This window comes from Brassica napus, chromosome C8, assembly GCF_020379485.1.
Source record: "Brassica napus cultivar Da-Ae chromosome C8, Da-Ae, whole genome shotgun sequence".
In the NCBI taxonomy this organism is placed as follows: domain Eukaryota; kingdom Viridiplantae; phylum Streptophyta; class Magnoliopsida; order Brassicales; family Brassicaceae; genus Brassica; species Brassica napus.
Window position 1 is genome coordinate 21,347,859 of NC_063451.1, and position 18,409 is coordinate 21,366,267.

General features: G+C 33.7%; 1 protein-coding gene across 2 annotated transcripts; it reads right to left on the bottom strand.

Annotated features, from left to right (window-relative positions):
- Positions 1 to 8,255: 8,255 nt before the first annotated feature.
- Positions 8,256 to 11,648, bottom strand: LOC106382530 (probable transcription factor KAN3). 2 transcript variants are annotated; one of them, XM_013822560.3, is made up of 6 exons: positions 10,893 to 11,648; positions 10,666 to 10,742; positions 9,868 to 9,913; positions 9,698 to 9,785; positions 9,424 to 9,481; positions 8,256 to 8,561 (listed from the first exon to the last, which is right to left on the bottom strand). In XM_013822560.3, exons 1-6 carry the CDS (start codon positions 11,392 to 11,394, stop codon positions 8,520 to 8,522), a joined length of 813 nt encoding a protein of 270 aa, XP_013678014.1. In that variant the 5' UTR covers positions 11,395 to 11,648; the 3' UTR covers positions 8,256 to 8,519. The 2 variants fall into 2 exon arrangements, with proteins under 2 accessions (XP_013678014.1, XP_013678013.1); XM_013822559.3 differs by lacking the exon at positions 8,256 to 8,561 and adding an exon at positions 8,791 to 9,006 and having other exon boundaries at positions 10,893 to 11,640.
- Positions 11,649 to 18,409: the final 6,761 nt, after the last annotated feature.

Sequence of the window (18,409 nt, forward strand, 5' to 3'; positions counted from 1 at the left end):
ATAAACAAAATCTGAAGGAGAAAAGGCGGATTAAGAGTTTTATAAACAAAATCAAAAGGAGAAAAGCAAAACGAATCCATAAATGAGAGTAAAGGGAGAACGAAGTGGAGGATGTATTGATTGTTTAGGGGTCAGATCGTGAAACGGATCAAAGATGAGGAAGAGCAAAGGGGATGAAGAATCGATCTGAAGAGGAAGAGTTAGGATTCGAAGAACGCGAAAGGGAGAGCTCGATTGTTCCCCGTTTAGCAATGGTCGGATGGGCTTGGGCCCAATCGTATCAAACACAATTTTTTTTTTAAACACGGTAAGTCCAACAAAGGTAACACACATGTGACATGGCCAAAACGTTATCTCTGATTGGCTGATTAAATTATCCTACGTGGACAGCCTGGTTGAGGCTGATAGTCAGCTTTTATTACTTACTTATATATATATATATATATATATATATATAGATGTTAACATATTAGACCTTAATTAAACTATCTAAAAATCACTGCTTATACCCTGCGTTAAAATATAATCTCTTCATATTTCGTATAGATCATATTATACAAATTTAAAAGATATATGAACACTACGACAAGAAAATACACACTTACAAACTATATATAACCATTATGGACCATATTAAAAAACGTAGCTTTCGTGATTGTTATAATATGAAACTATTATTAAATACATTATTCAATTATGTACTATTAGAAAGTAAATGAGAGGTTTAATCAATTTTTTTAGAAAAATCTGATGATTTTTATTGGGTCGACCAATGTCATATCACAGATTAATGGCAAATTTTATAGATTTATAGGATTTTTAATTAATAGGTTTTCATTAAATCCAAACGGTTTATATGCGGATCACTGAGTCTACCAGTTTGACTACATAACTGCTCGAATATAAAAACAATGTTTATATTTAAATCTGTCTATAAACTACATAGTGTATCCCACTAAAAGTAGTTAAATAATTTTTACCAAAAAAATATTTTCTTGGCACCATTTAAATATAAATACACTATTAGACTTCATCATTCATGGATAACTTTATAAAACTTCGGAAACAAATATTTAGGTACTTTGGTTTTTCGAGTAATTCAGTTTATAAATTATATTCTTAGAATATTTTTTAAAAATTTAAAATTAAATATAATTAATATTTGTAGGTATATAATTTTATTTTAAAAATTCATGTACTCATTCGTTTTTCGCTTCGATTATGGTTAAGCTTTTGTTTTTTGGAAAATTTGCCAAATATGACTCAAAACTTGATTTGAAATGCAAACTTATACCCAAACTTGAATCAAATGCAAAACTAACCTAAAAGCCTTGTGAAAATACACCCATACCTTTGTGACCAAACAAAAAAAACAGAACTCATTTTTACGAATATATCTCTGGTAAGTCGTTTGAGTCTTCTGAGATACTGGAAGTCGTCTGGACGACTTCCAGGTAAGTCGCCTGGTGTTGTTGATCTTAAAAATAATTTATAAATTGTTTAAAAAATATTTTGACAAGTGAAAATTAAAATCATGTAATTTAAAACAGTATTAAGTGATGTAAATTAAGATATAATAAAATTGAATAGTTTTCAACATAGATGTGTGAAAGTAGTTAATCATGATATTCTTTTGTTTAGGGTTTGGCAACATATCTTGTAGTATTGTATGTATTCTTAGGGTTAGATTTTGGAAATCTTAAATGTTTTTTTGAAAAAATAAAATTCTACCTATGTGTATAGTAAACACTTTTTAAGTTTAATTTAATTTTATGAAGTGTTTAGTTAGTTAATTTAGTTTAGAGGTTATGTTTAGGGTCTAAACAACTAACATGTAAGTCGTGTAAGAAGTCTTCTATTTTAGTTTCCCGCTAAAAATATTGAAGTCTTCTAGACAAGTCTTCTATTAGAAGATTTACTTGAAAGTCTTCTATTAGAAGACTTACTTGAAAGTCTTCTAAATCGAAAATATTTAACCTCGTTGGATTTTTTTGTCTCTCTATATAAAGAAAAATTTACACATTCTCTCTCCCCCTCTCAAATGGCTACAACAAAAATGTAATGTTCCTCATCCTAAAACTCTCCAACCTCTCTCTAATCTCTTTGACCTTATAAACATCAAACTTTATATCAATTTATTGTTTTTGTCTCATGTCTTTCTCACTAATTTATCTTGTTTTGCAGGTTTTTCATCACATGGTTCTTATCTTCCACTCATTTAAAGGTAGATCTATTAATTTTACATATGTATTTTTGTGTGTTCTATAAAGGTAGATCTATCTAATCTTCCACTCATTTTCTTTGTTTTAAAGCCATTTGAACGTTTTTGGATATGTAGGTTTTTCAGATCTGGATTTGGATATGTAGGTTTTTCAGATCTGGATTTGGATATGTAGGTTTTTCAGATCTATAAAACTTCTGGGCTAGAAAACTTCCAGACGACTTCTATGAAGTCTTCCAGACGGCTTCCATGAAGTTTTCCAGACGGCTTCCAGGAAGTCGTCCAGACAACTTCCAGGAAGTCTTCCGACGGAGTCTTCTCCCTTGTCTCCCTTTCATAACAAATTTGAGCGTTTTGGTAAGTTCTTATGTCTGATTTTTCTTCATTTGGTAACCTCCTGTTGCATAAAGTTTATACCTTTTTCCCAAACTAAACTCTCCAAACCCACTCTAATCTCTTTGACTTGGAAACACTAAACTTTATATGAATTTTTCATTTTTGTCTCATGTCTTTCTCACTAATCTATCTTTTTGTTGCAGACCTTTAATCAGATGGTTTTCATCTTCCGCTTGGATATGTATTTTGTGCGTTCTATAAAAGTATATCTATCTACTCATTTTCTCTGTTTTTAAGCCATTTGAATGTTTTTTGATATGATATGCATGTTTTTCAGATCTGGGTTTGATATACAGGTTTTTCATATGTGGACCAGACTTTGGAAGACTTATGGGAAGTCTTCTAAAATATAATGCGCTAGAAGACTTCCTGTACTTCCAGGAAGTCTTCCAAGCGACTTAAAAGAAGTCGTATCGAGACGACTTCCATGAAGTTTTCCAGAAGACTTCCAGGAAGTCTTCTGACGGAGTCTTCTTCCATATCAAGTGGAGTCTAAGCTTGTCTTTGTAGAGGAATGGTCTATAATAGTTTTGTTTGTGGTCTGTTTTGTGATTTGCATGAGTACTCTTTTAGTTGTGACTTTTTTGTAAATTTTTAATGAAAAAAATTGGTAAATATGTTCATCTTCCACAATATTATCTTGCCAAAATTACTTGACATAATTGAAATTATTGATACAACTTCAATAGCAAAACACAATAACACAAAAATTTAATCAAATTAATTACAACTAAGGTAGAAGAATTCTCAAGAAAACTTAGTCAAATTCACAAAAGATAAAACATTACATAAGTTCAAAGATAGAACACTTTCATTAGATATATAACTAAAAAGTATATCTTATGATCTAAGAAGACACATTAAACCATGTTACTTGATATTCTTGAAGTTACTTAACACTTTTGAAAATTAAATAAACATATCTTAAAGTTACTTAACAAATTTACAAAAACTAACGTAGAAGACTTCCACAGAAGTCTTCTCAATTAGCTAGAAACTTTACTAAGCATGAATGTTGATAACATCATAAATATCACCAATTAAGGTATAAATTTCATTCAGTATCTCCAATATTGACTAATATACATGAATTAACAAAAACAAATTAAAAAGTCTTTATAGTTTTAGAGAAAATGAAAGTTTATTAAACATTGACGAAAACGACTTCCACGGAGGTCTTCTGGTAGACTTCTAGGAAGTCGTCCATTTATGTTAGTTTTGCAATTGATTTTTAACTTAGACTAAATTTGACTTTTCGTGGACGACTTACACATAAGTCGTCCAGTAGAAAATTAAAAAATCAATATTTTGTTATACCTAGACGATTTCCATGTAAGTCGTCTCAGGTTAGTTTTACAATTAAAAAATAAAACAAAAAATATTATTTTTTTTCTAGACGACCTACACGGAAGTCGTCCGTCCGACGACTTACATGGAAGTCGTCCAAGATAAGCAAGGTTTGACCAGAATCTCAGAATAAAATCATGGACGACTTTCGTGTAAGTCGTATAAACAAAAATAATTTATTTTACTTTATTTTTCAATTGCAAAACTAACCTGAGACGACTTACATGGAAGTCATCCAGAAAAAGTCAAATTTCTGACACAATTCTGTCAAATGCAAAACTAACCCGTTTACCTTAGATGACTTACATGTAAGTCGTCTCGAATTTTTTTTTTAACAAACAAAGATGGACGACTTCCATGTAAGTTGTCTAGAAAAACACATTTAAAAGTCAATTGCAAAACTAACCTCTGCATTGACCAGAAGACTTCCATGTAAGTCGTCTACAGCCAGACGACTTACCCAGAAGTCGTCTCGACGAACAGATCTGAAAAAAAAAACAACTTTCATAGTTTCAACCAGTGAGATAACTTGTTTAGCACACAAAAGTCTTCTCCAAACACCCATAATCTCAAACAAAAGTGACCCACCAAGAATCGTGAGCTTCAATGGCTCTATGAACCATAAAAATTTAGAATCAAAATCTTGGGATTTTTTTGGATGAATATGGATTTTAGTTCATAAGAATTGAGAAAATATGAGTATAAATCGATTTGAGGTGCATTAAGAGCCTCAAATTGGTTGTTCATGGTGGTTGGTGTATTGATGGCAATGACAATATTGTAAATACTTGAAGATGATGAGATTGAGAGACTAATGCCATTTTCGAAAAAATGAAAAAAAATTGGTGTATTGATGGCAATGACAATCAATGGCAATCTTGTAAAAAGTCTATTTTCGAAAAGAAAAAAAAAACTAATGCCATTTTCGTGAATAATAAGAACTTGTGGGGTGAATTGGGCAAAAGAAAAATCCAAAATAACATGGATTAGTTTTATGTTTGATTTTGAGTTTTGAGTTAATTTTGCAAAAAAGCCCTTGTTTTTTTTGGTTCGAGAAATAAATGATCCGTTTGGTTATTTATGAACTTCATTTTGGTTTTAGTTTCGGTTTTTTGATTCTTCGGTTCCGGATAAATATGCCCATAACCTTACAATATCTTATATAGAAATTCATATAAAAGTAATTTTTTTAATACCAAAAGTAAACTCGCGCTTTACAGTTTCATGGAAGGGTTTCTAGAATCGGGTTCAAGGCAAACCAGAGAGAAACAGATGGTGATTAAGTGGTCTATGGAATGGTGTTACTTCAAGGAAGCCCCAGAAAGTGAAAGCTCATTAATCGGAGTTACAATCAACCCATAAAATCCTTTGTAAGTTGCTCCAAAACCATTTGAAAATGCTAAAATCCAGAAAATTGCCATATTGCAGCAACTTCAAGACAGATTTTTTGATCTTTTAGTAGAAACGATATCATGTGACTTTGAAAGATTAAAAAAAAAAGATAGAACGTTGAAATAATAGGTAGGATCTATTGTTCAGTATGCAGATCAAAATGAATATTTAGATCAGGTTATAAAACATAACTAAAATAAGATATACCGTAAAGTTGTTATAACAAGTACTAGATTTTGATCCGGATGGAGTTTACCTTGTAATGATAAAAGGTCAACTGATATGGATTCCATGAAATGTTTATTTCCATAGATAGCTTGATCATCATCTGTTTCTCATTATTCTAGACGAAACCCTCTTCTAAAGTAGCATCCACGCAACTGATTTTTACTGGATTTAAATTGCAGGTTTTACAGAGATTGCTTGTCCAGGAAGTAACGAAGATTATGGCTTCGTTTCAATTCCGTTAATACCAACGAAAGTTTCTCTGGTTTTCCTGACATGTACTCTATCAATATACACCTTGAGTATGATCTATGTGGCTTTATAAATACCAAAAAAGCTCCTGTCAAAACCCATCTCGAAACTGTCTTCAACTTATCTTCTTCACCTCTGTTTTCTTCTCGCCTCTGCTCTGATATGCTTTGACAGAGATCTCCTATGCCCCAGAGCGTCTTTTCCTTACTGTCCGGCGTTTTCCTTCACAGGGAAAGAGACCTCTCTTTTTCTTCATTTTCTTTTCTCTTCAATGGCTTCTCTCACCACATGCTCCAGTTTCCTTTGTCAGTGCTTACAGATCTGTCCTTGACAATGACCAACGTTTTTCTTCATAGGCTGAACCATCGATCAAATTTTGTGTTTTTCTTTTGTAATGTTTCAATTAAAAAAAAAACGTTTTTATTTAATCTCAACTTGGATGTGTCACATTTTGCAAATCCTATCGAAATAATTAGCTCAAATAGTCCAAAATAGTAAAGATAATGCATTAGTTTGGCTGACAAAAAAAAGTGCATTAGTTTGAACGTTTTTTTTTTTGGTAAACTTTCTCTCTCTTTTTTAAGAAGAAAACAGTAAAGAAACTGCATTTGTAAATTAAATTTTCCAAATAAAACTACCCTTTCATTTTCAAATAATTAATTAAATATATTTTACTTTCACATATATTAAAACAATAAAAAGTGAACACTGTTATGAAAAAATTATCTTAAAGTAACAAAAACGACAGTAAAGACAGTAAAAATAATAATATATAGAAAATAGAAAACATCTAATTTTTACAAATATTTTTCTCCAAAAATGTTTCCATTTTCCAAAAAAGAAAGAATACGAAACTCCTAGAGTTTATTATTTCAATTTTAAGTTTTTTTTTTGTTAACCAAGAGGTATACAAGACCACCGGTCCAAATAATCTTCATATGCCTAAAACCAGTCAGCGCTAATACCGAGTATTTTTAAGTATCTCGTAGGATATTCTTTCCCTAGCAACATTTTTTTTTTGTTTTTTATCAGATCCTGAACCCTCATTTTACGACTTTCGGCACAAAGTATTCCTTTCAACGGGAATCGAACTAGCGGCACAATATAACCAACTCCAAGCATTAAATCACTATACCAACACACACTTGGTATTATTTTAATATGTTGATTTTATATTTGTGGGTTCGCCTTTTGCTTACATTCTGTTTTTGTTTTATTTATATTGAGTTTGTTGCATCTTAGAAGTCCTAACATATTATTAGTTTGGTTTTGGTCTTTTTTTTACTCATATATGTGTTTCTAATTGACTTTGATCAAAAGAGATGCATGAATCATGAAAGACCATAAACAATATACTTTTGGATGCAAACAAGTAAAAAGTTAGACCAAGAAAAAAAAAATTATAAAGAAAATTCAGATGCAGCCATAAGCAACGGCAATATTGTGTTAAATGGACGATGTCACTATATGAATTAAAGTGTGTGTTCTTTATTAATGTATGCTTCGCTCACATCCCAGCATCACTTGGGTTTGGTTGAGCTCTTTGTGGTGGTGTGCGAGGCAATTGTGTGCAGGTTGGGCTCGGTGTGGGATGTTCGGAGGTTGCAGCTTCTTTTTGCTCGGAGCGGCATCGTGTACAAGTCGTATTCAGGCCTAATAAAAGCTCGGTTTGGTTGCTGCGGGTGTGGTAGGCCTCTGCTCTTGCTGTCTGTTCTTGTGGGTTTGTGCTATTAAGCCTCGGCAAGCTGTTCTCAGATGGGCCATTATCTTTAAGAGCGGATCACCGGGGATGCCAAAATTACTGAGGTCCCGACTCTCGGTTGAACTTGGCTCATTCTTTTGCGGCAAGCTGTTGTTGTCGACATGGTCGAGCCTCGGGGATAGCGGTTTAGGTAGTTTGTGTCTTTCGTCCCGTTTTAGCTAAATCGAGTTTGTGTTTAAAATTTTATTTTCCGTTTATCTGTTTCTTGTTAACCTCTGTATTTTCTGTCAAAAACGAAAAAGCTCGGTAATAATATCTTTATATTTTTACCCAAAAAAAAAAACGTATGCTTTTCTGGTTGCCAAAAAAAAATCCCGCCGATTATTAGAATTGTGGATGGATTTTATTCTCTTTTTTTGTCTTCACCTAATATCGAATAATTATATGGGAAGGAAAAAGTCTTTGGCGGGTCAACGTCCAATGGGTCTGACAGACAACCAAGTGTTCAGTAATAAAGCAGATCGACTTAGACACGTGAGCTTTTCATCGCTGTAATGATGACCAAATAATTTTGTTCCATATTCCTTTTATTATTCGATTTTTCGCGACAGAAGTCTGCATATGCAGACAAAAAAAAAGAAGTATGCATATAAAAAGTTGACGACCCGTGAAGAAAGCATCTCAAGTTTATAGGACAAAGAACAAATATATATATATATATTTTTTTTTAATATATGTTAAATTTATTCAAAAGAAAAATAGTTTTTTTACAACAAGTGCATCATGTTTTTGAATTTGGCACACTTTTAACTTTGTTTATAAAGAACTCAAAAATATAATCATCTAGTGGCAAACCACCAAAATAAGCTTCCAGCATATTTTTGATATCCCAATTGTTGAATAGAACAGCATATGTTCCTTACTTGACGATCCAAGAGTTTTCCAAGTTCTCTTGCAGGAGTGACTATTGCACCATGTCTTCTTTCATTTCTTTCTCTCCAAAATGAGTGAATGGCGGCTTGCAGTCTATAACGAGCAAGGAAGTTTGTGAGAAAATCACGGCTGTTATCCATGATTAAAACTAATAGCTCAGACCATTTCGAAGTAAAAGAAGTTTGTAATAGTCCACCCATAAGAAGAGACCACACCTCAGAGGAGTAGCTACACTCAAAGAACAAATATATTTACTCGAAAAATAAACTTTATTTCATATTTTTTGATAACTCAAGCATAACTTTAAAAGTTGCACCAAATTTTTAGCAAAACACTTTGAGAGTTTGAGATTTATATATATTTGTACCAGACTAACATTTCTTTTGTTTTATCGTATAAATAAAGTGAATCAGGGAGGAAGGTTTGGTGTAGCTAAAGTGAAATCGAGATTGGGAGTTTCAGTCTCTGGTCTTGTCCATGTGAGGCTTGACGAATCCGACGACAATAGTTCATAGCTTTCACATCTTTGATCCACTTTCTGATAACAGTTTGGATATAAAAACAAATATGAATGAAGAGTTCCTTTTATGTCACAAAATCTTGTGTAGAACGCATATTTGCGTCTATTTCCCGCTTGGTTTCTAGTTGTAGAGGTCAAAGTAAAAAATCGGTGTTCAAAAAAAAAAAAAAGAGGTCAAAGTAAACTATATTTGAAATCTTTTGATAGATATTAGATATAATAAAGTAATAAATATCTTATCTCCCCAAGGTCGTTCTTTTCTCTGCTTTTGAGACATTTAAAAAAAAAAAACTTCTTAATTACCCAAATGAAAGAGAAAAAGGTAACTTTGAATCCTTTATACTAACTTTTTCTTTTTCCTTTTCACCCTTGAATTTTTCAGTCCCATTCGATTCCAATGCCTCCCGGTTAATTAAGTTTTTGAAAAGTTGATACCTTATTGGATGAAACGTCTAGACCTGATGCATTTGCCTTTAAATGGAGCCGAGCTTCACTGTTATACAGACATCCCAATTTTATCACATTAAAAAGGAATAATGTAAATGATTTTGGACTAAATTAACAAAACTAAACAAGTGTTAAATTTATCATATGATGCAAATGTAAAGTTACCTAATAAGTATATAGATCTGTCCGAGAAAACTAAATTAACACCATAAACTAAAACAAATATAATTAGTACTAAGACTAATATTAAAATATATCATACCTTGAGGAGTTATTCCATAGACCTTGGAGATCTCTGGCTTGTCTCTCACTCTTTACTTGTGATCCATTCTCACAAGTATCCGACTGCCCTATATACACACACATTTATCAATTATTTGATAATATAAAAGATGAACTAATTGAAATCTAAACAACAATTAATCAAATAACCTGGTGATGTTGTAGGCTTCTCAGTAGATTTAATGGTCCGGTACATCTAAAAATCATATATTTGGTTACAAGACTATTAAACACTCCATACTAATGATAGTCATAACTCATAAGAATAGGTTATGTTGATCAATATATATATATATACGTGTGCGTAACTTCTTCTATTCACGTGTGTGTATACATGTCTCTCTCTATATATATATATATATGTATATTTTTGGGTGTATATGCACGCACACAGAGACAGATGGATAAAGTAAGAAAAAAAGAGCAGTGTAAAAAAGAAAGCATTTACGATTCATGACAATGTGCAGGCCATACATAGAGATGGGGTATGTGCATGGGTCTACGTGTCTGGTTTTAACCATAGTCAAAATATGCAAAAAGTAATTTTTATATTGTCATTGAAGAATCATTAATATACATATATGTACACATATATGAATCCTGAGAAAGAACATATAATCATTGACGAATGATGCCTTCTTTGTACTTTACTCTTTCTTCTGCATCTCTTAGTAATATATAAAAGACTCTTGGTCTTTTGGCTATATCTAGCTTTTGATTCCTTTTCCTATGTTTTGTTGTTGTTATTATTTCTTGTTTCACGTTGGTACATATTTTCTGAACATGGTGGTGACCAAAACGATTAATCACACCAAATATTTGGTCATTTCCTTAATTACTGTGGGTTCGGTTTATTTGCATATTCAAATACAGTACAAGGAAATATAAAGTAGAATGTGATTATATACTATTATACATTGTGCAGTCTAAACTAATGGGGAAAATTACCTGTAGATGAGACTTAACATGAGCCAATGTGAGGTCTTGCACATCCATCAGTTCAAGTACTGATTTTGGAGTTGCTCCTGAATATTAATCAAAAGCACACAAAAAAACAGAAGAAATATAATCATTACATATAAAGATCCCATTCAATTTGTTAAAGATGAGACAGATATATTATCAGCTTAAAAAGAATGAAAAAAACAAAAGGAAATTGTGAAAAAGGACAATACTTTCATGACCACCCAATAATTGAACAGCACGAACGAAATGGGCATGAAGGGTCGTCGTCCACCGCATCCTCGGAGCCCTTACTCCTCGTTTCGCCGTGCATCTCTGTGGCTGCGGCTGAGCTTGACGGCGATGACCGTGGTGAAGCTTATAACTATAATTAGGGTTTGCGTGTTGACCGTTGACTTCACTGAAGAAGAAAGGAGGAGTCGGAGAGTAGTAGTAGTGGCCAAGGGTTTGATTTTGGCTCACCATCAAAATCGACCTCGAATCTTGATCTTGAGATTCGTTGTGTTCTTGATAATGATAAAACTTGGTGGGTTCATAGTTTGAAGTGAATTTGACAGTGTCGATGAGATGGCCAGAAGCGTTTCTGACTGAATCTGAGGCTTGACTCTGGTACACTAATCTCCTTTCGACTTGTTCTTGTTCTTTATCATCTTGTTCTTCTCTTCTTCTGCTGATATTCAAGTTCAAGTCAGGTTGTGAAGGGAAAAGCTCCATGACAGACAAGAGAGAACTGTGAATCAGTCTGAGAATATAATCTTGATAGATATTTGGGGAGGAAAAGGGGGTATAATCTTATTTATTCTAAAAAAAAAAAATTCTTCTTTCTTAGCTTAATAAATTTTTGTTCTTGGTGAGAGGAGAAAAACAGTTGCAAAGAGTGAGATAGAGGAAGAGATAGAGAGAAAGATGGCAAAAGGTATGAGGTGAATGAGAAGTCTCTTTCTTCTCTGTTCCCTTTGAGAAAATTACATTTTAAGAGTCTAATAAAGGGGTTGGGTGAAACATGAATTTATTCCATTCAATTTTCTTTTCGTTTTTCTTCGTATATACAGGAAACTATCAATTTCAGTTGCATTTTTTTGTTACAACGTAGATATCATCTATCACATATCAATATTTAATGAGGGTAATAACAATAATGTATCGAAATATTCCCCTATTTGTTTTCAGATTTATATGTGAAAATGACACTCGGGTAGTCGGGTTGAAACTGAAAGATGTGCATGTTATTATTATTGATATAATATTTATTCATTAGAATGAAAAAATGAAAAGAAATAACATGCTCATATTTATAGTAGTCAGAAAAAAACATGCTCATATTTATAGCAAAAAAGGCAGCTAGCTACTTGATTTAGTTGTTGATAAAATGGTACGATATAAATCGGAAGACGATGCTTATGAATTTAAAAGATGGAGAGAATATAACTTTTTTTTTTTGAAACACAACTTTCATTAATACTCAAACATTCCAACTACAAATAAGAAAGGAGTTTAACCAAACTCTAACAACAAATAATAAAGCATACAAGCTAAAAGTAGAGAAACCTCTAAAATAGAATGACATCGAACTCGAAGCATGGCTCGAATGCGTCGGAGCAAGACTCAGAGCAATGCTAAAGGCTTGAAATTTAGTCACTTTGTATCGTGACGTTAAGATCCAATCCGCACCTCGGAATATCGTCGAAACGACATCCGTTGCATCTTCAGGCCCCGAACGGACCGCTACACAAGATGAACAAACGGCTATAGATAAAGATACACACCTCCATTTAGTGTTTGGGGGGGAAAACATTTCTCATAACTGTGGCATGAGGTAATACGGCTCGCATCTCCTGAGAGAAGTATGATAGTGATGAAAGTGGTGTAGATTGTCCCGATGAACCCATCGGTAAATAGAAACTTCGAAAACTCTTCTTATAAGAGAGATAAGGCGTTGTATGCATATCAACAGTTTCGGTAATATTTTCAGTGAACCCACCGAAAAATATTAGCAAGTTGGACCAAATGACCAAACTCCCCCACACAAATGTGGGCTTTGAAACCGACAGACTTCTAAGAAATGGGCTGACCTTTTTATAACCCTTAATGGGCCAACCCAGATAGTTATGTTGCTAGGGTTTGGGTCACCAAATTGTACGCCGCCGAGGCTACGGGTGGAGGAGATGAAGAGCGCGGCGGGGCTGAATCTGGTCTCATCGGAGTGAACGGTTTGCGCAGCAAGGCAGATCGGAGAAGAGATGTAGCCTTTGATAGTACAGAAGCTCTCGCCGGAGTAACAGTCAAGATAGACGTCTGACGGAGTAATGATGATGAGGGCGTGAAGAGGAAAGCACAACCTCATTGTACCTCGTGCTTTTTGAACTGCTCGTCGGATCAAATGTGGAACCCCACTGACACTGGACGCCATCTCGGGAGCAGAGGTAAGGAGGAGGTGTTGCTGTGAATAGGAATGGGATTGTCGGAGCATTTCGTCAGGCTCGAGTCTGTTTACGGGTGCGGATGAGCAGAGGCTGCGACTGCTGAGGAGCAGAGTACACGAGTGGAAAGAGATGGTATAGGAATGAACCGCGGTGCTACTTGACCGGGATTTCCAGGAACCCCTAGAAAAAGGTACTGTTCCGGTTGGTTCGAGCCAAGGCCCTGAGACCTCGAAGATCTGAACAGAGGGTGGCGGCGCCAAACGATGAACAGAGGATGCAAGAGTGGACATCATAACAGTAAAAAAGAAGAACTTGAAAGTAAAGCAGAGGGAGAGAGATGATGGACAGTCCCGACGCCGGCGAAAAAAGGCGTCACCGACGCCGGAAGATACAAATCTGAGGGTTGCCTCGATTTTAGTGCTTGGGAGCGTTTTCAGCCGTATATGGAAAGAGAATATAACATGAACTAAAATCAAAACGTAAGTCTCGTTGCCACTTGTTTGTTTTTCCTTTCAATTGTTTGGAATTATACCGAACATTTGTATGCTTTACGGTCTTGGTGGCTACTTGCCTAAGAATTTATTGAATATAATACCTGAAAAAAGTTTTTGTTTATTTCTATATATTTTCTTTGAAGCTAATTTTGTTTACGTGATAAGTTTAATATTTAAAGGAAAATTTTGGAAAGTATAATATCCAATACAAGACGATTGATGACACAATGTAAACTATCGTTCCCAAAAGAACAGGGCATACAACTTTACATTGAGACCCATATATGGTTTTTGTTCCATTAGCATCATGTGCTTATATTATTGCAGTGTCCAACTAATTCTAGGGGGTAAGCAGACCTTAATTAACATGAATTATCAAAGGATGTGGACATGAAGTGACCCAACAGTATATAAATGCACACATATATAGATTTTTTTTTTGCGATGAACTATTTATAGTTTCGATTATAAAAGTGATTTTCAATTTTTTCATAAATACATATATATTGTTTATTATATAATTTTTTAAAAGGTTTTAATTGAAGTTTTTTTTATTGTTGTAAGCATTAACTCCATTTTATCAACATACCATATACAATATACATATGACAATAAATTTAAGTTTTGGCCCTATGCCACCGATAGACAGTAAGATTTCATTCCCAACATGCCCTCTGATAATTCATGTCCCCTAAGCTAGCCCATACATTGTCAGATAATGTTTATTTTTTTTTCTGATAAATGTGAGTGCATGGACCGATTTTTAAATAATCTTTCAGGAGATATCCACGAATAATCAAGTCCTGAAATTTTAATTAGTGCATAAAACAAAATTTATTTTACCTGATCAAACAAATGACAACTTGGGTCCGAATTACAACATGCGGGACAACTAGAATACATCTGCATTGCGATAACAAATTAAAATATATAAATACATAAGTATATATATAAATTTGACATATTCTTAGGTTCACCTCCTATAGGTTCATCAACCAATAAGATTTTGTTATTTCATATTCGATATCTTGTAAAAAAGAAATAAAATATTATCATGTTATATTATATTTTTTAAATAAAAAAGTAAAAAGTAAATAAAAAATAGTAGTAGTTACAAAAAAAAATTTAAAAAAATATTTTTTACATCGTCAGCAAAACAATAAACCTTAAATCATAAACCATAATCCTTTGGATAAATCTGAAACTCTAAATCAAAAATACTAAACACTAAAACATTCAAAGGTTTAGGGTTTAGGATTTAAAGTTTAGTATTTTTGATAGAATTTAGAATTTATCCAAAGGTTTAGGGTTTACCCAAGGATTTAGGGTTTAGGGATTAGTGTTTTGCTCACAACGTTAAAAATATATTTTTAAAAAAAATTATTTTGTAATTACTATTATTTTTTATTTTTTTTTATCTTTTTATTTTAAAAATATAATATAACTTGACAATATTTTGTTTCATTTTCTTAAAGATATCGAATATGAAATAACGAAATTCTATTGGTTGGTGAACCTAGAGATTCACCCTAGGAGATTCACCCTAGGAGATGATAATAACTATAAAATTTTGTTACTATTAACTACGGTGCGGTATGTAACATTCGAAACCTTAATTTCTAACAAATTTTTATCTCAAAACTGATGCATTTTCTCCTTACCTTAATTTCTCCTCTTATTATCATGCTACCACCATTTGGTTTCCATCAACAGACAGTGTTGGGGGATGATCCGTTATTCATCTGATTTTTTTAAATATTTGATTCATCTTGCTCTAAAAATATCTGATAAGGACGTGAAATACATGCATGTATATATAATGCTATTTGAGGATTGATCTAGAAATAGCTTTCCGTTAAAGTTGATCCTTCCAGGTTAGTACAAAAGGAAATATAGAAGACAAAACGAAATTAATTTTATTGAAAATATAAGCTTAAAAGTATGAAATGCATATCGTCTATGACTTTGATTGTAATAAGCCGCTACCTACCGACGATGCATAAGACAAAAGTAGAAGATTTATTAATTTGAAAACATTACGATGCATATTATAAAATTATCTTCTTATTCGTTTTCCACAGAAGAATCAAAACAATCAGAAAATAATAATTAAAACAATCATATATACTCCAGGAATCCGCGATTGAACTATAATCACTAGTTATGTACTACTTCTGACTTCTGAATTAACATATTAATAGTTTGTAGAAATATCATATACTATAACAAATATCGGGGTAAAATAATAGACAACCTCATAAATTAGTACAGTAGGTACTCCGACATGGGGACTAAACAGTGAAAATTATGATGTCCACTTCACTTGGTGTAAAATTGTAAGAATTTAACGGCCAAAGTTGACTGTATTTGTTAAATTCGTTTAAAGTGTTTTTTTTTTGTAAATGGGTTTTCAAATTCTTTTAACGGATTTACGTATCAGTTTGCGATTGAAGTCTTTCTCGATCATTGTTGCTTGTTGGTGTAAAAAAATGTTTCTTAGATCTCGGAAACAAAAACAATAATAAAAATACACGCAAAAGTAGAGAGACGAACAAATACTTAAATGAGTACTGTTCACTACAAGAAAACATATTTTTTACTAGGGCAGTATTCGTTGTAAATTCGTCGTAAACGGGGTGTTACGACGAATTAACGTCGAAAAACGTTTCGTTGTTAAACGTCCGTCGTAACGGAGGTTTCGTCGTAAACGACTCGTTACATTTACGACGAAATATATTCCTCGTAAAGCGTAGGGAAAGGATTCGTCGTAAACGCCACGTAAGACTTCATCGTAAAGCCCACGTAATTGTTTCGATGTAAAGCACACGTAAATACTTTCGTTGTAAATCACTCGTAAACATTTCGATGTAAAATCCTCGTAAATATTTCGATGTTAATCACTCGTAAACATTCGATGTAAACTCCATGTAATGTTTACGAGGAGTTTACATCGTTTCTTATTATATTATTATTAATTAATATATAATAGATTTTAATTTATATTTAATATTCAGAATTTAAAATAATTTAAATTTTAAAACAAAATATGAAATTGGAAAACATATTTTTTAAAAGTCATACAATAATATTTAAATTCATAATACAAACAGAAAAAAAAACTACATATTGTCGAAGTAGTTGGTGGGGTTGCTCGGCTGTTGACGGGTTGGATCGGACTCTTGGGGATCTCGTGGTGGCATTCCAAGAGCGGCTCGTCTCTCACTCAACATTCTCTGCATAACCGGGTTTCCCACGGCCATCACGTCTAGCAAATCCTCAAGAGAGTCTAAACGAACCTGCTGGCTATCCATTTGAGCCTTCATCTGAGCAGTCTCTTCATCCCGTCTCGAAGTGTATGACGAAGTTGCCCTTGCAACTTCGTTAACAGAGCCTATACCGACTATCCGTCCCTTCTTTTTAGGAGCCACCTATAAAATCAAAACATATATTAATATAGTTAATTATGTTAAAATATTTAAAATAATGTAAACTAAAATTTTAAGTTACCTCTTCGAAGATTCTGTCGACCTCTTGGGTGGACAATGTGACTGGTAATCCATCGGGAGACTCCTGGGTTAGTTGCGTCTCCCGTTCTTCAATCCGACCAGCCACTGTTCGGAAGAGTTTCTCAGATGCAGGATCCACAAAAACTCCGTCGGATGTGGCGTGAGTCATCTTGAATAGGTCAGACAGAGAAGGTAAGACTCCCGTCTTCTCGAACTACAAAAAAAAATTAAATTAAATATTATAAATTATATTAATTGAATATTTTAAAATATATATTTAAAACAAAACTTACAGCTTCTAGACGGACTCCTGCATGAGGTTTTTGTCCGGTTCTGTGAAGCATGGGCAAATGACCATCTTTATCCTTCGTCCTTCGAGAAGCCGAGCACGAATTGGCCTTTCTGATCGAAGAGGGGTGCTCCCAATAGGCGATGAGGCCATCCCACACATCCGTCGTGAGCTCAGTGGGCTTTCCCTCATACCCGTAGATCTCCCACTTGTCCTTCCAATCAGAGACTGTGTTGCAGAGGCGTATCTTTGCCTTTGCAACGAATTCCGCCTTCACCCTCTCGGTGATTCCCAAAGACCAATGCCACTTTTGCTGAAACATAAAAATTTTGAAAAAATTACAATTAATAATAAATATTAAAAATATATATATATATTTAAAAGTGAAAATTTAATTAAATTTAAAAATCTTACCGCAAAACATTTAAACCACGTGATCTTAACGTGATTTGGTGTCTTGCTCCAGTTCGGGTATGCCCCGTCGTAGTAACCCTTAATCGTCGCCGAAACGCTCCGGCTAACACGGTTGTTAGCCCCAAACCTGAAAAAAACAATTTAACCGTTACAAAATAAAAATTAATTAAATTTTAAAGTAATAAAAATTAATAACTTACCAATAAGTTCCTCGGGGTCTATCGGGGTCTAGAACATCCAAACCCTCCCGTCCAGGCTGGGCAAGCAAATCCTCCACCGTATATCTCGCGAAGGGAGCATATGAAGGCACACGCAAATCCGGATGAACTGCACCTTCTGGGACAGGCTCAGGTGCAGCCGCTGGAGGAGGAGGTGGAGGCATCTGCGGTGGAAGAGGAGGACTCGAAAAAACTCTCTGAGAAGTCTGAGAGTCTGGAACTGCATCGGAAGACGATGGACCGGAAGAAGATGTACCGGAACCATCGCCAAACAACTGGGCATAAGTAGGTGCTGCTGGTTTCCTTCTAGGAGCCATCTAAAAAAAATTTAAATAAATTTAATCAATTATGACGACATAATTAAAAAATTATTCCGTTACCTAAC

What these genes read in the sequence shown, in the direction of transcription:
- LOC106382530 (XM_013822559.3), bottom strand. Translation starts at nt 11,394, where the DNA reads ATGGAGCTTTTCCCTTCACAACCTGACTTGAACTTGAATATCAGCAGA. An exon ending in CTATGGAATAACTCCTCAAG is followed by an intron (nt 9,482 to 9,697) that starts GTATGATATATT and finishes TCTGTATAACAG; the next exon opens with TGAAGCTCGGCTCCATTTAA. An exon ending in TAGACGTTTCATCCAATAAG is followed by an intron (nt 9,007 to 9,423) that starts GTATCAACTTTT and finishes AACTGTTATCAG; the next exon opens with AAAGTGGATCAAAGATGTGA.